General features: G+C 47.2%; 2 protein-coding genes across 6 annotated transcripts in view; one reads left to right on the forward strand and one right to left on the reverse strand.

Moving 5' to 3' along the window:
- The window catches only part of NME5 (NME/NM23 family member 5), a 32,330-nt gene extending 14,520 nt beyond the window's left edge, over positions 1-17,810 (forward strand). For 4 of the 5 annotated variants that reach the window (XR_001861569.1, XR_001861568.1, XR_001861571.1 and 1 more), the window contains exons 7-8: positions 5,203-6,234; positions 17,134-17,810. Coding sequence is in view for 1 of the 5 variants with exons in the window: in XM_017732946.1 (XP_017588435.1) it covers positions 5,203-5,259; positions 6,182-6,214 (90 nt within the window). In the remaining 4 variants the exon portion in view is untranslated. The remainder of the gene's footprint in view (positions 1-5,202; positions 6,235-17,133) is intronic. The other variant, XM_017732946.1, reaches the window with a different exon arrangement.
- Positions 17,341-23,735, reverse strand: WNT8A (Wnt family member 8A). Its single transcript, XM_008632625.2, has 6 exons — positions 20,615-23,735; positions 20,490-20,523; positions 20,139-20,277; positions 19,095-19,220; positions 18,838-18,980; positions 17,341-17,907 (listed from the first exon to the last, which is right to left on the reverse strand). The coding sequence occupies exons 1-6, from the start codon at positions 20,683-20,685 to the stop codon at positions 17,347-17,349; spliced, it is 1,074 nt and encodes a 357-aa protein (XP_008630847.1). The 5' UTR covers positions 20,686-23,735; the 3' UTR covers positions 17,341-17,346.
- Positions 23,736-25,244: the final 1,509 nt, after the last annotated feature.

The following is a 25,244-nucleotide window of genomic DNA, read 5'->3' on the forward strand; positions in this document are numbered from 1 at the left end:
AGTGGTGGTGCGGTCGCTGCTTGTGGGGGTGGACCAACGCCAGGGAAGTTCAGGGAGAACTGTCTCCCGTGAGAGGGATCCCACGGCCTCACAGGGGAAGATTCCTCTCCCGGAGCAGCGGAGGGAAATCTCAGTGATGGACTGACCAAACCCTCATGCCCTGTCTCCCTGCGCTGTCGGTGGGAAGGAGGGAGGGGCTGGGGGGGGGAAGGTGTTCTAAGGGCTTATTTTACTTCTCATTATCCTCCTCTGATTCTGTTAGTAATAAATTCACTTCGCAACTTAAGTTGAGCCTGTTTCGCTCCTGAAGTGTTTCTCCCGGTCCTTATCTCACTCATGAAGCGCTTGTTAATTTTTTTCTTTTTCCCTCCTCTGCCCAGCTGTGGCAGGGGGGGGTGAGCGAGCCACTCTCATGGGTGCCTGGCGCTGGGCCAGTGTCAAACCACAACAGCAGGAAAGGTGCTTAATTGGAACAGCTTACCTTAAGAGTGTTTTCTGTGTTCTCTGAGTGTTTTCTGTTGTTTTCCTCAAACTTCCATGTGGTCTGTTGAAGAATTTCGAGAGAGTGCTCTTGACAGGCAACAGGTTAATGCCATGCTATTGCCTTTTATGAAGTAACTAAACTGTTTTTTGGGATGTGGGGCTTTTTAATTTTCTTCAAAGAGCTGGACTTATGCTGTTAACTTCAAGCTTTGTATCTTTTGATTTGACTTGCTAGAATGAGGAAGACTGTAGTTTTCATAACTCTGAAATATGAGTATGCTTGACTAATACTAAATAAGCAATTTCATAATTTGTTTCATGAAAAAACTTGCTTCCTCAATTTGAGTAATTATGAGAAACAGAAGTCATTTGTCCGTAACATCAAACTTTGTTTAAGTGAATTTTTTATCCTCTCAGTGGAACAAACGACTATTGCCAGCCCAGATAATAAACATTTAGAAACTGATCCCTACAGTACCAAGACCTAAAAATCTTGGGACTTCTAAGATAAGGAAAAAAAGAAAGCCCAAACCCTCAAATATTGAAGAGTAAAAGCATGAGGTGGTTAGAAATACAGTAAACAGATCTGTTTACAACCAGTTTATTTTGCCTATAATTATTGTCCCCATATGTGTCTGATGGACAGTCGTGCTTTGTGTTTTCCTGTCAGCCAAATAAGAATTTCTGTTTTCTGAAAACACCTGAAAAACTCTGAAAATTCAGAAACTAAAATCTGGTGAATTCACAAGGCATTCGCCTGCATTTTGTTTGTTAGTATGATATTTGCTTGCTTATTTTGATGCCCTACTGCTTGACAATAAATACATCCTTTATGTTACTGCTGGAGTTTTAGGTTTTGCTTTTGTGCCAGAGCTGCATTCTGTTGGATGAGAGTAGGTGGATCCTTATCCAGGGGGCAGGAGAAAAGACAAAGCCAGCTGATGTTGCAAATGTCACCTTTATCACCCACATAATATAGACTCTCAGTCATTCAGGTGTTCATCTGTCATGGAATTATCCTCTGATGTTGGAGCTAACACCTTCAATTGCTGACTGGTGTTTGCTTCCATTTTCCTAAGGTAAAGGTGGAAAGAGAGAAGTTGCCTTTATCCCACGGGTGCCGTCCTGACTCACTGTATCCCTACACCTAGGACAAGTACTGATCGAGCAGATCTCACAGCTGAGACCCTGAGGAACCTGCATTAATAAATAGGATGTGGGCAGAGGATCAGTCCTGGGAATGTGAAATGGCCCAGCAGCCTGGTCCCGTGGGGGAGCTGTGACACCATGGGAGAGTCTGTTGGGGCATGTGCTGCTACATTTCTTATGGTCTTTAGGTTTTTATTTAGCCCAGAGTGGTACAGGCTTGGCCGGGATTATGATTCCATAGCACAGAAAATGTAGCTTTGGGGAAAAAAGCCAGATTAACTGAAAGATGTCGATGTCAGCAAGGACGAGTAATCTGTCCTCTCCCTCTGTCAAGTCAAAATGATTACCTTGCCTATTGAGTTTTATTGGGCATTTTTAACTTTGAAGGAGTCCATTTTAGTTTACTGCCTAAGTGGTGGAATAGAGCTATGTCCATAAAATGAGCAGTTCAATCTGTTTCCCATAATTCTATTTTTTCAACAGAGTTCCTCCTGGAACTTTGCTTATCATATGCTTGCTATCACCTGCACTGGAAGTTGTTCTTGGAACTGTACAGACTGAGCTAGTCTTGAAGTATGTGATTGTTCAGCCTTCCTGTCTCACAAGGGAGTTATTATCTTCAGGAACAGTTAAACTGCCAGGAACCTTGGACATACTTTAAAGATGGCAGAAGCCTCAGTCGAAGGCAGTTTCCCATTGTCTGCATCTGTCAGAGCATTCCAGCATGCCCAGCTTCAGAAATGAGTCACTGGTCAGAGCTTGGGACTGTCATTCAGGAGATTGAAGATTGTTTCATGAAGATTTGCAAATTCCTGCTTTTCTCATGTAGGAAAAGGAGCAGATTTGTGTTTCTTCCTTCATTTAGCTATTAATCTTGACCATCCTTTAAACAACAGTTGATGAGTGTCAGTGTTAATTCATTCAGTCAGAGTAGTCAGATCAAGATAATTTGTGTTATTCTGCACAGTAAATGTTGGCCATTTTTGGTGGTACCCAACAACAGCTCATCCTCTGAAAATATTATGGTTGTTCAATTTTCTTTAAAAAAACAAAATCAGAAGAGAAATTATTTCTATTTTGTTGGAAATACTCTTTGCACATCATAAAAAGATAACTTACAATTGTTTTTGTAGTACTATTTCCTTTTAATAGATTTGTCCTTGGACTAGGAATAGGACTTCAGTCCTCTCTACTCATTACCTGCTGCTTTGCTTTACTAAAGCAGACTTGGCTCATACCAGCATGGCAGTGTCACCAGGATCATCACAGCAAATAGGTACTTCCTGGTTCTGCTGTTAGTGAAACAGGAAAACCTGCTGCTTTAGGATGGTCAATCAAGAGCAGCTGCCTGCACCTAGAAATCTCCCCTGGTGTGGATGACCTCCTCTGGGTGTGGAGTGTGTCAGCAGTGTGACTGATGTGTAGAGTCTCCTTGGGAAGATGCCTGTCAAATCATTGTCATGCTGCCTCCTGCCAAGTGATCATGGGGACACTGCCAAAGCTCAGGGGAGAGCTTTTTGTTGGTCTTCTGAGCCAGAAATGAGGTATTGTTGTGAGGCAGAGCAGTTGGTGGGAGAAGAAGGCAGTTTGCAGACAAGTGGGTGAATGATACTCTAATAATGGTAACACTGAAGGATTGAGAATTCAGTTCACTGCTCGTGAGTGTTTTAGGGCTGAGGGAGGTGATGCTTTCGCACAAAGATCTTCATGTAGTGCCTTGCTGGGTGTGCTTATATTTGTCTTGTATGGCATCAAGTTTTGTCCCCTGAGAACCCCTGACTGGCTCATCTCGCTTGGCTGTGGTGCTATTCTGAAGCATGATTATTAAAAAATAAAGCCAAAACACAACTCTGGTACCATGTCTGCAACTTTGTTACCATCACATTTAATTTATTGGAAAGTCTTTTCACCTGGGGTCTGAGTCAACCTGGATGGATCCTGTTTGGCCAGAGAGAAAAGGCAGCTGGGTGCAGTCTGTCAGTTGCAGACTGCCTGAGCAAGGAGTCACGGATGAACTCACCCTAAATTCCAGGGAATTTTTATGTGCGAGAACCTAATTTGGCTCTACTCTTGTCTTTAGGAAACTACTCTACAAACCCCCCATGCTTCTTTATTATTTCTTTATAATCAATGATTAAGCTCTCATTTCCTTGCTAGGGGACAGTTGTGTTTTTGTTGCGCTTCCAGAATCTGCACCGATTTTCAGGTTAGGAAATCCTGCATTTCCAAAAGCAACATCTTATTGCTCCGATGGCTGGTGGTTCTTATCTCTCTTAGGTGTTGTAAAGTGTTTTCTTACTGGGTGTCATTCCTGGTGCTGGGTGAATGAGGCAGTGTTCTGCCCATGTTTAGTTTTATGTCAGGCCTCATCTCTCTCTGTGTGACAAAATTCCCAGGAGTGTTTAACGGACACGTGCAGACAAATCTCCTGCACGCCCCATAAAGCACTTTACTATGGGCCACTATAAAGCAGTCATTACAGAGCAATGTTTAAACTTCTGAGATTAACACAGTCTCTCAATTGCACTTATTTTTATAATGTGTAATTTAGCAACTGAACTGTGAAAAGTTATGGCATAACAAGGTCTTCTTAAAAACAGTGGCTCCAACTGTGCTTTTAGGTTGCTTCATTGTAAATCTGGAGCAATTCCATTCTGTTAGTTAAAAGAAAGAAAATGGGGTTTTTTCTGGGTGCATCTGAAATGTATTATCAAGTGTTGCATGGCACATTTTCCACATTTATGGAAAGCAAAGAGCTTGTGCCTGATTTCTCAGGAACCAGACTTGGACAATGCTGTTCCTTGCATGCAGAACACTTTGGCAGTTGCCATTTTGCTCAGGGAGTTGTGCAATGGTATTTTTGCCTGGATGAGGAACGTTTGATCAAACCTCTGTTTGAAAACCAGATGCTTTTTCTGCGGCCACCACACATCTAGATAGCCATGAGATCCTTCCCTGCTACTTACCACTTCCAGCTGAACTATCCCATGAGGGTATTTCAGAACACTTGTTTTCTTCGAAGCTCTTCCATGTAAATATACTGAATTGACCAGCAAAGTTTTGACCGTGACTGTCTTTGTTTTGCAAAGTTCTCTTGTAAACAGGCGCTGTGGGGCTTCCCCAAACAGCCCCATCAGTGCAACTGAATGGGAGCAACAAAGGCATAGGAAATGAAATGTCCATTCCTTTTCTTATTCATGTAAATGATAGTTTATCATACTGTTTATTAGCTTCATGTAGTCAGGATCTGTGATGTTTCTTAAGCTTTTTATTGCTTTTTTTTTTCCCTTTAATGAGCTGCAATAAAACATTGCCTTGCCTGAGTGCTGACGCAGTGCTGAGGCATTCTCCAAACTTAGTGTTATTATTGATGTTAATTAGTCATTACCCATGGCGAAGGCTGCCACCACAGCACAAAGCAGCCATGATGTATCTTTACCAGTTGTTCTGTCTCTATGCAAAATGTTCCTTTTTACGACTATATGGAATTCCTGGAATGAACAATTTCAAGTCATCCATAAACATGGTTTTAATAATGATATCTGATTTCTTTATAATATCTCTCCTCAGTGGATGGGCAATGATGTACAAAGGAGCTGGCAGTACACAGGTGCTACAAGTGTGAAGGTAAGGAAATGGACAAGTGAAGAGACTCCTTGGGTCCTTCCTTGGAGCAGCAGCAGGATCTAGAATCACAGAATCATGGAAAATATGTGCAAATGCACAAGTAACAAGGTTACTGCATGTGCACTATATAAGTACCTACTTGTAGGGAGGAGTGGGGAGCTTAACACCTGTGTTCTCATGGTCTGCCAGTGGTTTGGTGCTTGGATCGCTTGGCATCTCACGTTTTGAATAATTTCTTTGGAGGCTTTTCTACTTGAATATGTGTAGTATGAGGTGTGGTATGAGGTTTTAATGCAGATAGTTGCTATCACTGTGGTAACGCTGTTGCAAGTCTGTTAATGACTTCTGGACTTCCGAAAGCAATGGTCAAAAATTAGTAGCCAGTTTTCTTTCATCTCTGGAAGTGGAAACAAACAGAGCTGGCACAGCTCTGAAGTTGTGTATGGAAGTAGCAGGTTTGGAGCACAACTCCTAGGTGGGAGTTGTTCCTTTCCAGGGTACAGATGAGTGTGGCTGGGAGGTTCCGTGCTTCTCTGCTCCAGCAGCACCTTCAACTGTTCTGTTTTCTGTTCTGCATTGTTGTCTGCAGCCACCGAAGGTGATGATCCAAGGGAAATCACACGGTGTTCACTGACACTGTGTTTAGAGCTGTGAAACAGAACAGGTAGAGAAAAGGCCAAATGAGGACATGTGTGATCCTCTGCTTTGTCTTCCTCTGTTCCAGCAACACAGAAATGAAATGTTTCCCTATCCCTAAACCAGGACATCCACCTTTCAAATATTCTGACTGAGCTCCTTTCAGCTCAGCCATGATCGCAGGTATGTGCAGAAGGACTGGCCTGGGCACAGAGAGCAAAGGCTGACAGACAATTAAAATTTGTAGCTGTTTTTATTCTGCTCTAACTGTTGGATTTCTTTCTAGGTACAAACAGTTGATGTGACTTTCATCAGCTGACATGAAGGAAAAGGTGCAAGGTAAAGTATATTTTTAAGTTGAACAATTTTATATGTGCTTTTAGAGATTTGCTGCAGAAGATGATGCTTGGCCATGTCCTTAGGTACTATAATCTGGTATAATTCTACTGAGGTGAATTCTGACAGATTATATCAATTTGGGTATGACCTGAGATTGTAGCATCCTGACAGTATAAGCTGGCAGCTTTTGATTTTCACTCCCTTGTACTGACAAGAAATTGGATCTTTATTTATTTATATGTCCAGTTCCAATGAAAATTAATAGTTTCATTGTCACCTAGTATTAATTTACAATTCTGCTGCAGGTTTTCTTCCTTATGGTTGAGAAAGTTTAAATACAGAATAATTTTCACCACTTGTGTGTGCCAACCCACCCGTGGATGTGAAATAGCTGTGTCTGGTGCCAGGGGAGTTTTCCAGAAATACAATGTGTCTTTTATGTGCCCACATGTGTAATGTTAAACTGTTTCTGCCCATGGAGGCTGTAGGATTTGCACACTGGTCCAGAGGCGACACATTACTGATGGGAATTTGCTTATCTTTTATAGAAAAAAATCGTCTTCTAAAAGTTTTGTCTTCCCTTGGTCCATAGTGCCAGGGGAACATGTTGAGGCATGCCCTTTTCTGTTTGCTTTCAACAACAATGGGAATTCTTCAGTTAAGTATAAAAAATGGAAATTTCCTTTCTTTTTGCCCCTCTCAAGTATGTTTAGGTAACTGAAGCACATTCACACTTGGAGAGATGGGGCTGTTTTGCAAGGGAAAACCAAAACATTCCAGTGCAGCTAAAATTGCAGCTCCTCTGGTGTCTTAAGTTCAGGCCACAGCAGGAGGTGCAGATATCTAAGGGGAATGCAGTAACTTTTTGGATCTTTTCTTTGGAAGAAATAATAAGATGAGTCACAATTAACCCATTCAGCTAAGTTAGCAGGGCTCTGGGAGATGAGAGAAGAAATGGGAAGTTTTTAGTTCTAATGGTTTGCTCTACAGAAAAGAGACCTTTTTCCTTACATCCCTTCAGGTCCAATCAATAAATTTGTCTTCATCATTTCAGGAAGCATAAATTTGCTTCTTTTCTTACAACCTTCTCTTATACATCCCTCCTTGAGACGTCCAAGCCTGATGTGATGATCGTGCTTTGATTATCTTGCTCTGGCAAACCGATGGGCTCCACTCTCCAGGAGAAAAGGGCTCTCCAGGGCAAGTGTCAGAATGTTGGCACAAAGTACTTTGTTCCTCTTACATGATTAATGTGGAAGGAGTGTTTTTAAGTAATTTGTAATTTGTCACAGTGCAATGGAAAACATGCCGTATCAGAGGCAGCCAGGGCCATAAAGTGCTGTTGTTGAGAAGTGAGGACTATTCTAACCCAGGTGATGTCTCCAGGGGGTGTATTCCTCAAGGACTGGTGGGTGGATTAGCAGTCAAACCTTTGAGAAGCAGGGTGAAAGCCAACATGTCCATGGTGACAAGGACACAGCTGGAATTAAGAAGGATGACTAGCACATCCAAACCTTTTTTAAAGGATTCTGGTTGGTTTTTTCTCTAATGATCTTTTCTGGTTTCATTTATTTAGCTGTCTCGAGAGTTCATGTCTTTCAGGTAGCAGAGAAGTGTCTGCCCCAGTGTCTCAGAAAATGAGGTTTTGTCTTTGGTCCCTCACAAAAGGAGCTGCACACTGGTGCCGTGGGTAAGCAGGAGATGGAATGTCCCATTGCTCTCTGCCTGTCTCTGGCACTCGAGTGCTTGTGGAGCTCATCTCAGCAGAGCTTTGCTGCTTTCTGCTTTCGTTTTTCCAGCCTCTGGATCTTGATGTCACCATGTGGATTTGAAAAGAAGTGTTTGAGGTTGAAGGAGCCTGTACAAAAAGTCAGCCATCCTTCAAAACACAGGTCAGGGTGGTATTTGTTCAAGGGGTAGCACCTGAAGGTCAATTCTGTTATTCCATGACTCCTTAGTTGATATGTTTTCCCAAAAGCCAGTAATCACCAAGGAAGAAATCTCCTGTCTGGTAAAATAAAGCAAGGTATGTAAATTGCTTTAATGGGATGCTATAGTACACTTATATCTTCTTGAAAGGAAGCTAAACCACATGCATGAGATGATAGATGAGTTTATTTTCACATGTGGATTTAATAACCTATGAAGATGTAGCTGCATTTTTAGTGCCCCAAGTCATCTCCAGGAAAATAATTCCATGGGATGAGGTCAGTGTCTGCTTACAGCCAAGAGAATGAGCTGAAGGGGTTTGCCAGTGGTTAGCTTGGTTAGGAGGCAGGATAGTTTATTTGATACTGAACAAATCAGGGTGATGTGGAAATTAATTATATCTTCTGCTCAGAACAGAGAGAATAGAAGTGCCCCTGAGACCATCTGGGGTTTAAAACTGAGGAGTTGGAAGGAGCTGACTGCCACTCTGTTCTCTTTGTAGCACTATTTGTTACTCTTCCCAAATATTTATTGGATCATAGCTGTAATTAAATTTGTGCTGAAAATGTACAGAGCACCCTGTACTTAGTGTCACAGGAAACTAGAAATCCTCTACACTGAAGCAGTACAGTGGCAGCTCCTTGGCCACAACAGCCCCCTTTGGAATGGGAGATAATCCAAAAAAGACTCTCCTGTTGATATGGCACTTGCTAAGTTAAAACACAGGAAATTGTGAATTTTGGCTCCATCCTGTTTGACCATTTACACTATCTCCTTATCAATGTACCTGGCCTGGTCCTGGGAGATTGGATGGTGTCTGGATACAAGAGGTACAATTTAATGCTCCCAACTGCTTGAAAGGGACTGGACAGTGATTTGTGAGCTCTCTGGTGATGGGGGAGATAAAGCTCTGCAGTGGGGATGTCCTCTGCCCTGCCTCCACCCTGGCCAGAGCCAGGGCAGGCTCCCCATGCACACCTTGGAGCTGGAGCTGAGTGCAGGCTATGACCTGATTATTCCTGAATCAGGGGATGTCTCAAATCCAGATTCAAGTCTCATGGCCTGTAGCAGATGAGAGAAAGAAATCAATGTGCCATAGTCAAAAGCATATAGATGTTTCTCGGGGAATTTAAATAGCAGGTTGTTTGGTAAAACAGAGGCTGAGACCTGAGATGACAGCCCTGACACCCTGCAGGGGAAAGCCCATGGGACAAGAAAGAAACAGGAGAGTAAAGTAGTCCAGGCTGGGAAGCACAACTGTGTTTGCCCTGGGATAAATCTTACTAACTCAAGCACATCAAAGCATAAATGTAGCTGTCTTACTTCTGGACTCAAGCGACTCGAGCAAAGCCATCCTGAGAATCTCTTCCTCCTGTCCAGGACTGGCTGGTGCTCCTGTGCCAGCAGAGATGTCCCCAGGAGCCACATTTGCAGCCTGCGCCTGGCTGGAATTACCTGCTCTCCAGACACCTGTGGTGCAGCTGTAATGCTGGGAATGCTTGGCACCTCGGGAGGTATTCAGGACTGAGTTAATTTAATTATTCTCTTGCTCATTGGCTTCAAAATCCACTTAGAGATAGGGAGGAGGTGCCTTGTCCCTACCACAGCTGATGGCAGCCAGCAGGCAGAAGTCTCTGCCTGGCAGGAGTGGGAATGAAGAGCTAGGCCAGAGTAGGTTTAGCTTCAAGGCACTGGGCAACAGGGAGAGAAATAGAAATTACTGCGTTTAAAACTGCTGACTCTAGTCTTGATGGATGATCCCCTAGAAGTGTCAGGCCAGGAGCCACAGCTCTGTGAGTTAGAAAACCCTGTGGAATTGAGAAGAAATGTGAGAAACTTCTCACCCTTGCCTGTGTCCAGGCTTGATCTGAGTCAATAAAGAATCTCCCTGACATCACAACCCAGCATTTCAAACCAGGAACCTCATCACAGTCCAGTTTGAGTGCTGGCACTCAGGCCAGGTGGGACAGGGAGTGCAGCCATGGTCCCAAGCAGAGCTTACAACCAGCAAACTCAGTCCATGCATGGCCTGAGTTTGAGCCCAAGTGAAGTAACCCTTGTGCCCCTCCCCACTGTTTTACAGTCTTTCCACTGACCTCGTCATTATCATCTTTTATGGCATCCCATGTGCTGTTGAAAGCATCAGAGGAGGAAATGAAGGGCCGTTTACTGTCCAGGCTCTGTGCTCACATGTCCCCTGACGAGCTATTCTCTCCTGGCTGTGCCCACAAGGGGCTTCAATTAATGTTGCATGGGACACTGAAGAAAGAATAGAGAGAGAAAGAAAAAGAATACCTAAAATACTTCTTGAGATCTCCCTCTCTATTTCCCATCATGTCCTACTGCTTGTAAAGCTCCACAATCCCATTCTATGACAGATTTAGACTTACTCTCTTTCATTTTCTGTCTCTGACTCACTCTGTTCCACATGATTGCAACTCATCTTTGCATCCTGACTGCATTTGGTGAACATTTCTTAGCTGTGGCTATCTCTGCTCCTTACTGCACTTGGAGTTACCACCAACTCCCTCTCCTTTCTTCTCTGCATTTCAGACCCTCTGGGAGGGATGAGCTTGGGTCCAAGACCTGGTGCACACTTTAAAAGGGTCTTTTCTAATCTCCAGAAGTGTTTGGACCAAGTCCACTTTGTCTGGGAGAGCTCTTGTGTGCAACTGTCCCAGCAGCTATCTTTACACATAAATAATAGTTTAATTAGGGAGCACCTCATCTTTCTTGTTCATAAAATATGAGACACTCTGTGTGTTTGGAAAAGGGAGAGCGGGATGGGAGAGCAAAAGAGAAGGAAGGAATTAATTTTGAAAGCACATTGCAAGTTACATTTATTTGATTTTCTCTAATCCATCAATCTTCTGTTATATGGCTCAGCTCCTTGGGGCTTGTTTGAAAAGGGGGAATTTACTGCACTGTAAGCCAGGGCAGTGATTTGCAAAGTGGGGGGCATGGATTGTATCCTAGGAGAGAGCAGGGAACCAGAAAGAGAGGTGGGGGAGCTTGTGAATCCCTCTGCAGAGGTAAATATGCTGTACATTACCAACTCCCTCCCAGCCATCCCTGGGGGCATTTCTGGAGGGGACCAACCTGCTCTATGCCCACCTCTTGCACCATGTGGCCATACCAGAAATATGGACCAGCAAGTGGGCAATAAATTGACACCCTGGCTCCCTGTACACCTTTCTCCTTGGAGAAACCTTTGGATAAGAACCTTTTCCAGTAGACCTGTGCTTGATCGGGACTCCTGGATGGAAGTGCAGTATGAATTCATACTGAGTATGCAGCATTCCGAGGGAAGCATGGACTCTCCAGCCAGGGAAAGCAGATGCAGCACATCCCAGCAGACAGTTATTGTAGGTGTCCTCCCCAGCTGAGAAATGTTTGGGAAACACTTGTAACTCTTTTTCTCAGGTGTTGCAAAGAGGATTTGTTTTGTAAATAGTGAAGCTGTTAATTGCCCTGACTTTATTAAGAGGGAGCCGAAAAGGTGTTAACAAGCTTTTGTTGCTCTGTGCTGGCAATGAGCCAGCACCAGTCCCTCTGTAGGGGGAAGGTGGCGAAGTTGCTCTGAAAGTCCCTTTGCCCTCTAGAGAAGAAAAAAAATTAGGCACCACTTTAGCCAAAGACTTGGGGTAACGTGTGAATTTTGTAGGAGGGATTTAACTTGAATCACCACACAGTTACGCTCCAGGGGATTCACTTTCTGTCGAGCAACATGGACTGGAGTGTCCCCAGGGCAGCACAGCTGGGAAGTCTGAGCTGGAAAGGAGCTTTAAAGGTTGTTTTCTCCTTCAGCTTCTCTCTAGGCACAGGTAGAGGGAAGTTCCCGCACACAACTGTGGGAAGCCCAGGAGTTCAGTAGCTTTGAAAATCAAGCTGGTGGGGTTTGGAGATCTAACTTTAAGCACCTCACTTAAATATATATTGTTTAAGACTAGAGTTGAGGTTGTCAAGTCACTAAAGTCACTAACTGGTCACAAAACCCTTTCCTATATACTCCAACAAGCCAGACACCCAAATCCTCCCATCTTCCCCTGAAAATCCCTGTTGATAAATCCCGCAGAAGGCATGGAAGGGATGCTTTTTCATCCTCCTCTCTGGGACTGGCACTAACAGCAGCTAACCAGGGACTGATTCAGGCCCTTTAACTTTGTCATGCTAAGGGTTGGTTTTGCAAGTCGAAAAGGACCTGTGACTTGTTTTTTAAGACTTTAGGGAATTGCTGGCACTCACTGGTTTCACTGCACCAGATGCAGCGTGACCGGGAATCTACGCTGCATATGAAAAGGTCACTTAGCCTGTTCAAGAGAGGAGATTCTAACACTTGTCAGCTTGAGTGATGGAGGCTCTGCATGGAGAGCCATAATATTCATGTCAGAGAATTGCCAAGCCCTTGCGGAAGTGTTGAAGATGGATGGCCTGGGGATATACTCCTGACATTTTAATACGGGGGGAGGATACGGCACAAACATCTCATACAGAATTATAATCCATGAAAGGGCACTGGGGGCATAAATTAAAGGTAATCCAGCAGGCAAGGAGTTTAACAGCTGAAGGGAAGCAGGCTGGGGGAAAGGAGGGATGCTGGTAGGATGCAGTGGGGGCTGTGGTGGGGCTTTGGGGAAGGGAACAGCCCCCAGCTGGGGTGGAAGTGGGGCAGGAGGCAGCAGTGCCAGGCCAAAATCCATCCACCTCCAAACTGCTTTGCAAAATCATCTGCAGAACCTGCACTTTGTGTATTAAATAAATTCAATTCCCTGCTTGCTGATGGTCACTGTGCAACAGTGTGACCTGTTGAGGAGAGGGTGCTTGGGGCAGATGAGCAGAACTGTCCCCACCAGCCTGCTGGGAGAGGCTGCGGAGGCACACGGTGGCGATGATGGTGTGCATTCCCTGCCGGACTATCCTTGCACTCTTTTCTGCGAGAGGGAGCAAAGGAAACAGCACAGGTCCGGTTCCTGTGCTGGGTGACATCTTCAGCCCCCACACAAACACAGCCCCAGCCTGGCTCTGTGTGCTGGGCAGCCCTGAGGACGTGCTGTCTGTCTCTGTTGATACAGGCTGGCACCTGCACCCCTGAACTTCACCTTCCTCCATGCACTGAGGGAGGCAACCCCAGCCAAGGCCACATGAGTCATACCCATGCTCCTGCCTGAAGGGGAGTGAAGCTGTGAGGGCATTTCCACCTGCTGGGAAGGAGAAACCAGAAGAAAACTGGTGGTTGCTGTCCCCAGTGAGGGTGCTGGGATGGGCACCTGGACAGCAGCACAGCATGGCCAAGAGGCTGCTGGTGAAACAGTGACAGGGATGATCCTGGGTTAGATGGGAAGGGCTGGGAAAGCTTGTGGACTTAGCCTGGGCTGTTATCATGGTATGAGCACCCCGACACTGATCTTCTGACCCTCTGTTAGTTGAGCAGGTACCTCTGACATAAACCTGCCCTGGTCTGTGGTAACACTATAGCTAGCCTATATTATTTCATCATTTGGAGAGTGTTTCCCTTTCTCACTGAAAATGGACTGTAAACCATCCCTCTCCCACAATAAAAGCACAAATTCACTGCTGGGACACTGGTGTTAAACCTCCACAAAGGCAATGGTGATTTTGAGCTGATTCCACTGCTGTCCCACAGATTTCTTATCACAGAGGATGCTCTATCCATATCAGTGGCTGGTAAAAATGGAAGGTGCTGCTCCAGAACTGTCCAAGTGGCTCCACAGCCCTGCCTGAAGTGCCCCTGCTCCTGGGAAAAAGCAGTGCTAACAGCTCTTGGTAGACAGACAGCATGATTTTGGGTTGAGTTCATGCAGCACCAGGCCCAGATTGAGATTTTTAGCTGTTCACTGTAATTAGGATCAACACTCTTACAATACTATTACTGGGGGACAGTGGTCAGATTCTTCCTCAAGGCTTTATAGAGCTAGCCCATCCCTTCCTCCAGGTGTGCAGTGAGTTACAGGTGTTTGGGATCAGTGCCCCGGGTTGGAGCTGACTTTGGGTGATCATGAGCAAACACGTGCAGGTTTGAAGGCATCACCAATCTCCACAAAAGCTTTTTGGCTGCAGTGGGAGAACGAGCCTTTACAAAGCAGCCAGTGACAGGACTGTGCTCTGCTGTGTGTGCTCATGTTTACTTTGAAAGCTGCTCTGCAGGAGTAGAAAAGCTGCCCAGGTAAAATCACAGCTGAAATGATGAGCTCAGTCCTGTGGCATCCTCAGAATTTGTTACCCTGTGCCCCTCTGTGCCCATGGCATTTCTGTGAGGGTTATTACAGAAACCACAGCAGCAGGCAGGGATGTCAGGGTTCCCTGACAGTGCTGTGATGGATTTAGACGATCCTGAATTTCCATTGTTTTGTACTGAATGTAGTGAGAATTGATGACTCTTGTATCCAAGCAACAAGGGGGAGGATGAGGAAACTTCAGCTTCTCCAGGACTGTAATATCTCTGGCAAGGTGCCACTCTAAGGCATGAAGTTGATTTTTGTATTTGTTCAGTCTCAGTATTGTCTCTGCAAGGTATAAAAAGAGAATGGAAATCTGTGTCATGGGATGGTGTGTAACTTTCTCCTGACTTTGCTTCAATTTGCATTTGGTCTCTGGTTTTTGGGTACAATTCACTCGTTGCCTTAGAGAGTCTGGGTACCAGAAATGTAAATGGCTTTGATGAGAAATTTAAGGAAGAACAGTTCATCTCCAGCATTTAAATACAACAGGGTGGATGTGAATGCTGAGTCGGTGGGCAGGGGAGGGCTCAGTGGGAAAAGGATTGGTCTTGGCAGTGGTATCTCTACTTCCCTCTCCACCCCTATTTCCCTGGGATGGAGCCAGTGTGGGACAGAGGTCTGGTCTGGTGCTGTTGCCACCTGCAAACCTTTTTCTTCTTATTTTCTGCATGAATGTTAGTTTGGAAGGATGCTGCAGAGAAATGGGTAAGATGACACACAGCATGTCCCACCCATTCACTGGCAGCCCTCATCTCCCAGGGTTTACCTGAGTGGTTTATTAACCTGCTGTTGGTATACAGCAGGAAGGTCTCTATGTGTGCTTGGGAGTTATCCTGGTGAAATAGTTTCCCTCCTCTGAGCACATCAACAGGGCACTGTCCTGTGCTCTCTGTAACCTCATTTTGAGGGATTTTGGTGGTACCCTGTGCCTGCAGCTGCTGGGGCTCCAGAGCACAGTCCAAACAAATACAGCAGGTATTACAAAAAGAGAGCCTGGGGGTAATATTTGTGCAGACAAATCAACCAGTGCTCGAGATGCAGGAAAGTGCCTTTGTTTGCCTGTTTTTATCATTCCCAGTTCAGCCTAAATTTTTGGCGGTTGCAACTGCTATGTGGCAACACTGTGCAAAAATCTTGGGTTTTTTTTGTTTGGGTAGGATAACTTAATAGAAATAGCTACCCTGAAGGCAGCAAAGCCCCCCTAACTGATGGTGTCACTCTTCCAGCTTTAATAAAACCCACTTTGCATAAAATAAATGCATGGAAGTCAGCTGTGCTTCCAAAAAGTGTGTTTTGCAAGCTGAGCTCCCTGATCTGGCTCTCGTGTGTGTTGAGGCTGTGTTTACACAGGGGGAGCCGTAGGGAGACCTGGATAAAATAGCATTGAAGCATTTCCAATGGGTGTGCAGTGTGCTGGCAGAGCTGTAGGGTGGTTTTTACACTTGTCTCTCCTCCTCCTCTCCTGGCTGGAGAGCAAACCTGGTCGAGCATCCTTGCCCTGCATCGTGGGTGTAGGTGATGGCACAGCCCTGGCTCCCTCCGGAGCAGCTCTGACTCCAAGGAGCAGGACCTGCCCTGGGACAGCTGCAGCCAGCGCTGTCCCCTCCTGCCCCCCCCAACCTGGTCCGGGCTGTTGGCACCCGGAGCAGCAGGGAACCAGCAGACACATTCACAACTGTCCCCAAGTTTTCTCTCCTGCTCCAGTTCAAAGGGTTCCTCTTGTGCCTCCAAGAAATTTGCAGTGAGTGCCGATGGTGATGCTTTCCACATCAAAGCGGGGCAGCCTTGCATTGTCTGGGGGATGTCGGGTCGAGGCCAATTAAAGAGACTTTGGGAGCTTCAAAATCAGCTTTAGCCAGGCTGTGTCCGCATACTCAGCACTTGGAAAGGGCGAGATTACGGTGATAGGTACTAAAGCCAACCCTCCGGGGACTGGAAGCTGGAGCCAACTTACTGAGATCCAGGAGAATAAATTCACTGCCCTTGGTGGCTTTTGGATTAATGATGAGGAAATTCGTGGAAGTGCTGGGTTTTACACAGAAAAGGACAATTTGGCACCTAAAATCATACTGCTAGGAAGCCAGAAAGGAAAAAGCCAATTCTTTTCATTGTGGTTTATTGCAAAATACAGTCCAAAATCTAACTCTTAAAGGATACCTTCAAAATACATAGTGAAAACAGATTGTGCTAAGCAATAATACAATTTATTGATAAACAACATTAGGCATAAAGAATTCTGAATTCTTATCTGCTAATTAAAAACAAAAAAGTAAAGGAACTGTACACTGATTAATTTTATCCAGTACAAATACATGAAGCTATTGTCTATTTGGGGCAGGGCTTCTTGTGCCAAAATACAAAATTAAAAAGGAGAAGAAAAAAAGGGGGGAGGGAAATATGTAAACACTGGCTGTAAACTTTTCAAAGCCCTCAAAAGGCTGCAGTTGTGGTAATACACACCACAACACTGCCAATCCTCCTCTCACATCACAAAGTGCATAAGTTTTGCTCCAGAAATGCTGCCAAGCAGCTGCTGTGCACGAATGGCCGGGACCTAGGGCTGCAGGGATGGGATCACCCAGCTGGACCCGCTTTTGGCCACAGCACCTATTCCCACCCCTCTGGCTGCAGGGCTGGAGCCCCACTGCTGGCATTGGCAGACCCACTGGCAGGGGCACAAGGGGTTGAGCCCACCTAAAACATGAAATTCCTCCCTCTGTCCAACGCACAGGTAAAGTGACTCCCAAGAAGAAGGAAGCTACTGGTAAATATTGAGGAAAAAACATGGAAGCAAGAAGGACCGTGGTCCCTCAGCGCCCGCGCCTTGCACTTCCTGATCCCACTGCATCCATCCACAGGAGACCCCATCACCTCACATGGTGCACACTCAACCCTCTGGACCCCAGGACGCTCCTTCCCCAGCGTAAGGACACCAAAGCTTCCCCTATCTCCTGTGGCCCCTGTTCCTCTGCCTGATGTGGTTGGGGGCGGCAGAGTCACGGCGGGTGCAGAAGTGCTTGGCCACCAGCGTCCGGCACTGCTCGCAGCGCACAGCGCAGCACCAGTGGAACTTGCAGTTGCAGCTGGCCACCACCTCCGTCCTCCTCTCCTCCACCCGCAGGCCGCACTCGGTGCAGAGCCGCCGGCAGCTCCTCTTCTCCCACTGCGAGAGGTTCTTGCCGGTCTGCAGGCACTCGCGGCCCTCAGTGCCGTGGTGGCCCAGGCTGGCGTTCCTCGTGCAGTAGTCGGGGGAGTCCTCCAGGAAGACGAGCTCCGAGGCGTGGATGTGGTGGAAGGTCTCTGCCGTGGCCCCGCGGCTGTCGGCGCTGTTGCCGGCTCTCATCCGCCTCTTGTCCATCTCCAGCTTGTGGGCTTGGTCGTATTTTATCTTCAGGTAGTTGCCGATCTCGCGGAATTCAGCGAGCTGCAGCCAGCAGGTCTGGATGCTGCAGCTGCCCGACACCCCGTGGCACTTGCAGGCCCTCTTCATTGTGTCTTTCACTGCCTTGGTGGGAGAGGTGAAGAAATTAGGAAATCTCAAAATCAGGCTCTACAGCACTTGTAATTTGGGGACAATGCATCAAAAGTGGCTTGTACTCGGTGTGATTGACACAAGCTGATGCTCTTAGGTCCTGGAAAACATCTGTCCCAGAAATAAGTGGGCACAAACTATTGTTCCCAGCCCTTCCAGGAGAATCCAGGCCAGGAAGAAGTGCCTTTGTCAGGTCATGCCCTTCTCACGCCACTCAGCAGCACCAACGTATCATCTCTTTCAGAGGTTTCATTCAAAATGTGTGAAACTGTTTTGGAATAATCATACCCAACCTCTCTGCATCTCCTCCAGGCCAAGCACTTCACAGATATTATCTGCCTATCTCCCTCTGGTATTTATAAGGTCCCAATCACTGGTATCTATGTGAGATTAAGCCTTGACACACCCTATGAGATAGGTATGTTAAGTGTTGTCATCCTTGTTTTTACAGACAAGGAGGTTTGGCAAGATGCTGAGAGCTCCCATGGCCCAGGCAGGAGCTGGGACGAGTCTGGCTGGCTTGTGAGCAGGGCCAGCTCACACCTGCCTTCCCGGCCAAAGAGCTTGGAAATGCATATTGCAAGAAAGTAAGGAAGGTGGCTCTGGCTTTGTTTTGCAGACCAGACAAGCCTAGAGGTGGCTACAAACCCCATGCATTTCTGGATAAGTGGTGTGTGCCAGCACTTAACTGCGTTACACAGCTGCCAAAGCTGGAAGTAGGACCAACTCTTACTGGGATTCCCTGTGTTGAGGTTCAAGGCCAGATTCTGGCTGTGTTTTTTCCTCCATGCAACCACTACTGGGCCTGGATTGTCACAGGGGCCTGAAAATGGGGACCTGAACAGCCTAGATTTTGTTTTCAATATAGACATTATTATTATTATTATTATTATTATTACTTACAAGTCTCCCAACTTCATTGTTGTGCAGGTTAATCAGCGCGCGGGTATCGTGTCCTGTTTCCAAGGCATCCACAAAGAGCTTGGAAACCTTCTCCCCAAACTCCACGTTGTCACTGCATCCTCCCCAGACCCAGCCTCGGCCACCTGCAAGACAGACACAGGCTAAGCACAGAACTGCCCCAGATTCTGCCCTGAAGTCCGTGGGGCTGCGTGTGGGGACAGAGGGATGAGGTCAGTCTGTCCTGGGAGGGCACTCACCGACACGGCCGTTCCTGGAGTCGTCGCAGCCACAGCTCTCGAAGTCCCCCAGGCTGCAGTTCCTGGTGAGGGTGTACATGACCCCGGCCGAGCTGATGGCGTGCACAAAGGAGGTTTCCCGGGTAGCTGGGGGAGAGAGGGGAAAAATACTGTCACATGCAAATGTAGACATCAGTCCCGGATTATCAGCAATGAAATTCTTTCTCCTGCAAAGGTGCAAGGAGAAAATACCCATGCGCTCTGTTCAAAAGGTAAGGTGCTACAGAAATGAAATTAAATGCTCATGACTGGATCTTTTCAGGCTTCAGCATCACAGGGTACACCAATTTGGCGTATGATTATACAGGTGTCAATACAAGGGATGGAACTTCTTGGCGGGGTAGGATTTTAAGACAATGCCACAGTCCTGCTCTGGCCAAGGCAAGTTATTTCTCCCTTCACCTAGTGCTTGGTTCATCTCTCTCCTTCCCTGCCTGGGGGTATGTTGTGCTTTGATCTTGCCTGCTGGAGAAAACAGTCATTGATCCTTTGAACCTGTGCTAACAGCTGTCTGCACCCACACTCCTGTGTAGTCCTTTTTGGCTTTCTGAACAGGTTCAAATAGAGATGCTGCTCTGGGGAAAAGGAGACTTTTGCCTGTTGAAATAGATGATATTGAAATATATCCACAGCTTTCTTATGAAGGCAGTTTCTTAGTACACATCTCTGGTTTCTCCCTTTGCCTCTCCTGCGCTTCTCCGCACTGGAAGCTCGGGTGTCTCTAGCACTGCACTCCCCGGGATGCTGCACGCAAAGTGGCAGGAGCAGACCCATGAAGCAGCACTGAGGGAAAGACTGAGCCCGGGATCCCTCGGAAAATGTTAGTGATATTTATGACATCAATTAATACAGATAAAGGAAAAACAGTTGTGATTTTTGGGACATGAAACCCCTCTCCATCAGTCAGTTAAAGCAGCAGCACCAGCTGTCTCCAGAGCACATCCCAGCTGGCAGCCAGAGCATCCCGGGCCAGGGAGCGGTGCCGGCAGGTGAAGGTGCACTCACCGCTGCGGAGCCGGTTGTGGGTGGAGAGCTGCAGGGCGCTCTCGGGGCAGTTCCAGCGCTCCCACCCGAACTGGAACTTGCATTCCTCCATCCCGCTGTGTGCCCCGGCTGCCACGCTGCTGGAGAACGTCAGGTAAGCCTGGCATGGGAAACAGCGGGGTTAAAATCCACCGTGTTTTAGCATTTATCAGTGAAAACAGACATGAGCAGGTTGCGAGTCTTTTCCCTCTGTACTTGGCAGGACTTGGAGCCGATATGCTCTGGGAAGTCTGGTTCCTTGGAAAGTACTATTTCCCATTTGCAAAACAAAATCACTCCATTTAAATTCCTGGCAGTCCGTATGTTAATTACCTTAGGTCCTGTCATCAGAAAGTTATTCACAGACCTGAAACAAAGAAAATAAAATGAGTCACCTTACCACAGGCTGAAGAGCATCCCTAAAAAATGCCCTTTCCACTGAGTTGTTTCCACCCTACCATGCTGCTGTGTGGAGAATGGCACTGTAGACCCCTGTGATGGAGAGGATGAGGAGGGTGCTTCTCTTCATGGCTGTCACAAGGAGTGGGGTTGGATCCCTTTGGCTGCTTCGTAGCTCTTCGCACTGCAGGTCTCCGAGCAAGCAGGGCCGCCTCCCTCCACTCCTTCCCAAGGTGAGCTATGGGGATGGAGCAAAGCTGCAGGAACCTTCAACGCTGATATTTATAAGGTGAAGTTGTGAATAGTCAAAACCCCCCATTCATTTGCTACCCAATGACTTAATGTGGTAAAAAAGCTCCTGCTCCAATGGGTGACAAGGAACCGCCTAAGGTTGCACTTCAAAAGGCGGCGTGGTGTCCCTGGGAGCGGGATGGTCTGAAGGAGAGCAAACTTCCCTAACAATGGGACACTTTTAACTCTCTTTCCCACCACCAGCCAGCCCTTTCTGCTGGCCCCAAGTCCTCTTGCCTTCTCCTTTTCATCCTCTGCTTGCCAGCAGAGGCTCCATCCCCATGTCCCTCCGAAATGACAAGCAGATGCATTTCTATAGTTCCCCTGTTATCTGCCTGCTCCCTCCTATGAGAACTCCCGAGGAGTTTTAACAACCCTTCTGTAAAGATCTATAGGGGATAGACCTCCCAGGTCTCCCTGGTTTGCAGAGATGAGTTTAAAGGCAGGTTTTTTCCTTCTTGCCTCTTTATGATGAAAGTTTCTGCATTTCCATCCTGACAACAGCTAGCATGGCTTGGGAGCGTTTGGAAATCTCTCTAATTTACGCGGCTGCAGCTTGGGAACACTGTGTGAATCACTTATGTGGTTTTCTTCATGCTCCAATGCTGTAATTAGGGGTTGGCAATTTTCTTATGGTGAAGGCTGCTGCAGAAAAGGCACGGCTGCTGCTGCTCCAGGCAGGAGCTGCCCATAGTCTGAGTGGAGTGAGGGGCCTCTGCTGCAGCTGAGCCATCATCTGTGCTTGGGAAAGGAAAATCCTTATCAGAGGAAACCCAAAAAGCCTTTTGGTAGTTACAGCCAATATCATTAAGGGTTGTGAGGAGCTGTGATGCAGGTGATGGAGGAATGGGGAGATGGTGTTCATGGTAACTTCTTGGTCTGTTTTCCTGTGGGTGAATGGTCCCACTGGGGGCCAGCTCACTCTGGGCAGGGATCCTGGCTGCTCTGTGGGGCAGTGTGGATACTTGGCCCCAAAGCAATGCCATGCTGTGCCAGCAGTGACAAACAGCCCCCTGGCTCTGCCTGTCACTGTCCCATGGCACACAGGCACAGCATCTGTCCAGCATTGACTCTGCGGCAAGCAGAGCTGCTGCCTTCCTCCTCCTCCTCCTCCCCCTGGCAGCTCCCTGACTGACCCCGGGGTACACCCATCTCCCTGAGTTAACCACTGCTGCTGCAAGGGGACTGATGAAAGAGCTGCAAAAGTGAGGTTCAAGGGATCGGGACTGCGCTGGACATGTCACCTGGGGAGCTGCCCCATGAGGAGAAGGGGGCACACAGGGACAAACCCCATCTTCACATGCAGGCAAGCGGCCACAGCCAGCAGCACAATGACCAGGCAGGGGGATGCACCTCAATACCTTTGAGAAGTAGTTTTCTGTCCTACCATGAAATGCTCAAGAGCATTGCAGAGCCAGCAACCTGCCCTGGGGTTTGGCACCTCACAGCTGGTATCTGAAGTGCAGGACTGTGGGCTCAGCTCCCGCTGCTGGAGACCTGTCACTCCTTTCTCTCCTGCCTGGAGCAGGCAGACCAGCTCCTCGCTGCTCCTGGCTGCAGAAAGCACAGGGATTCTCCCTGTCCTGCTGCCCATCAGCAAGTGAGGGGAGAGCCCTCTCCCTCCAGACTCTGCAGAAGGGAAACCTGGAGTCAGCTGGGCAAAGCCACAAACAACCCGTTTGTAACCAGAGGATTAAAATTGCAGATTGGTTGAAAAGCAGGGATGCAAAATACCTTCCAAGTGAGCACAAAGCTGATGCAGTCCCACCAGCATGGAAAACCCTCTGTGAGTCAGCATTTTAATCATTACCATCCCGAACAGATCCTACTTGTTAGAGCTGTCGAAGGACAATTACTGGGAATGAAGTGTTTCCCATGTATCTGGGAAGTTCATTGATTAAACCCCATGCATATGGCTTGGAAATCTGTGTGCATTTTCTACATGCACACAGGTAATTTTGGGGGGGTTGTGTCTGGCTGCCCCTGAGGGCATATAGATGGGGTTTTTTCTTGTCTGAGACAGTTTGTGCAGCTAAAAAAAAGTTGGCATGTCTGCTCTGTCTGTTCACACATGATATTGCTATCACATGCCAGAGGAATAACAGAGTCCCTGGGTGTGAGCTGTGCCACGAGCAGCCGCTGGCAGGACCACACAGCTCTTTGCCCAGGCTATTAAAAATGTCCTTTCTAATTAAAGTCACAGCGATCTTAAAAGTCACTTATAACGTTGTCACTTGCACTAGCTGTCAGCAAACAAAGCAGCGTGCTGGGATAAGCCTTCCCATGCCGCTCCAGGTTTTTTCCAGATTAACTGCTCCGGCCTGGCAAGCAGGAGCCAGCACTTCTGGAGGTCACCCAGCAATGAGTGCAGTGATCCCAATTGTATCACTGCTGGGCTTTTCCACCTTAAGCAAAAGCAGACTTGGGTCTTGCTGTGTTAATAAATTTGCACTTATAGACCACTTCATGTCATGTCCTTGCAGTAAAAGAGGTTAAATGTACACATCTCTGTTTGCAGCTGGGTAAACTGAGGCACAGAAATGGGTGGCCTGGAGATCTCGGGGTGGATCAGTGGCAGAGCTGAACTGGGCAGAGGTGTTTAGAAGCTGATTTTGGTGCTTTGCTCCATAAGTCACTGGGCTTGTGTGGGCCAAGCCCAGTTGGGCTCTGGAGGGCTGCAGGGCTGGGTGCTCCCCTGTCACCCATGGGAACAACCCACTAGTCACCCCATGGGTCATCTCAGAAATGATGCTGAAGGGGGTTTTGCTTTGATTTTCCCACTGCCTAGAGACTTGTTTTTGGTTCGGTTCTGGATGGGGAAAAAAATTCTGGAAGGCAAATTCTGTTGAATTTACCTGGTTATGCAGAATGTGCGCTGTCAGTGGTTCTGGGCAGCCTGGGCCTCATGAACCATCAGCTGCCCGGCATGGAGGCACCACCAGAGCCTGCACCGTGTGGTGCTGAGGGACAGGCTGTTTGGAAAGCAGTGTCCTGAGTGCCAGCTGGACCCCCTTGAGTTAACTGATAAAATGTTGATGCTTTGTTTCTTATTTTCTTGCTATGTGACCAAATAGGCAGTGCTTTTCATGGGATGGTCAAAATCCTAAAGCATTTTAGTATCTGCCCTAATTAAAGAGACTACAATAGAGTATACAGCCCCACGCACCCACAAAAGCCTTTTCACGCCACAATGTGGGTTTTAAGGGAAGGCAGACATGAGGTAAATCAGTTTATCGGGGTGGCAGATCCCACAGGGGTGGGATCTTGGCTTGTGCTGCCCCGTGGCTGCAGATAACAGGAAAATAAAGCACAGGCCACTTGCTAAATTGCCCTCGGCAGGTGACACATTCAGAGCCCTGGCGTCAAATCCTGCATTGCTGCCCTCCTCACAATAGAAACCCACCTGGGTAATTAGAAAGCCACCCCCTCACTGGTGAGCTGGAGGATGTTTTATGATGCTCTCCCACACCACTCGCCCTGGGAAGCCCCCCAAGCCCCTTGGTCTGCACACAGCAAAGGGGATGTGTCCCTGTGCTGCACAATACTCCATCCCAGAGCACTGCAGGTGTTGGGCAGCCCTTCTGCACACCCAGCTCTTCCAGGAATTGTTAATTTTAGTCTTCTCATCTTTCCTGTACTGGGGAAAATATGTCCTCGTTGCTCTGCCTGCTGCACAGTCTCTTGTGGGCTGCTGCAGTTCCCAGCAGGAGCAAACAGAGGCAGGACCCAAGCCCTGGACCTGGCAGTGCTGGTGGGAGTTTTGCCTGTATAATGAATATGTTTGGATTAATGAATAGTAATTGGGGATGGAGATGTAACTGGAATCAGGTATTGTGCCACACCTACCCCACAGGCTTGGTTCTCTTCATGCCTGTTTTGGCACACAGAAGTAGCCCGATATTCACTGAAAACAAGATTAAACCACCCAACAGAGCCATCTTAGGGTGTGCTTTCCCAGTGACAAAATTATCCCAAGGAGTTCCTGTCTCTCGGCAGCACTTTGTGCCCTCAGCTGTACCAATGCACCCAGTTTTTCTGTCTTACTTTTAGCCCTGATTTCCAGCTCAGCCTTGTGCAGCGTGATGGGGTGAGCAGTGAACTTCATCAGTGAGGCCACAAAAAAGCAAGTCCAAGGTAAGAGCCCCTTCTACTGAAGGAAACACATTTTGGGATAGAAGCCAGGACCACAGGAAGCTCCAGGTTGTACCTTTTGGTTCCAGGAAGGAAAAAATTTGAGGTTTGGAACCAAATTCTGATCTTTCTAGACACAAGCTGGCGAGGGACATAGATGCTTCCCAGCAAGGGCTGTCAAGGTGACTTGGGAATGTCCTGATGGGGGTTGTAGAAAAGGCCTCAGAACATTGCAGAGCTCTTGGATCTGTGCACACAGGATGATGT

Source organism: Corvus brachyrhynchos, unplaced genomic scaffold, assembly GCF_000691975.1.
Source record: "Corvus brachyrhynchos isolate BGI_N302 unplaced genomic scaffold, ASM69197v1 scaffold54, whole genome shotgun sequence".
NCBI classification, from domain to species: Eukaryota; Metazoa; Chordata; class Aves; order Passeriformes; family Corvidae; genus Corvus; species Corvus brachyrhynchos.

Excerpts from the sequence above, each read along its gene's own strand:
- WNT8A (XM_008632625.2), bottom strand. The coding sequence starts at position 20,685 with ATGAAGAGAAGCACCCTCCTCATCCTCTCCATCACAGGGGTCTACAGT. Across the intron at positions 20,524-20,614 it reads ATTCTCCACACAGCAGCATG|GTCTGTGAATAACTTTCTGA; the intron begins GTAGGGTGGAAA and ends TCTTTGTTTCAG. Across the intron at positions 19,221-20,138 it reads CCACAACCGGCTCCGCAGCG|CTACCCGGGAAACCTCCTTT; the intron begins GTGAGTGCACCT and ends TCTCTCCCCCAG.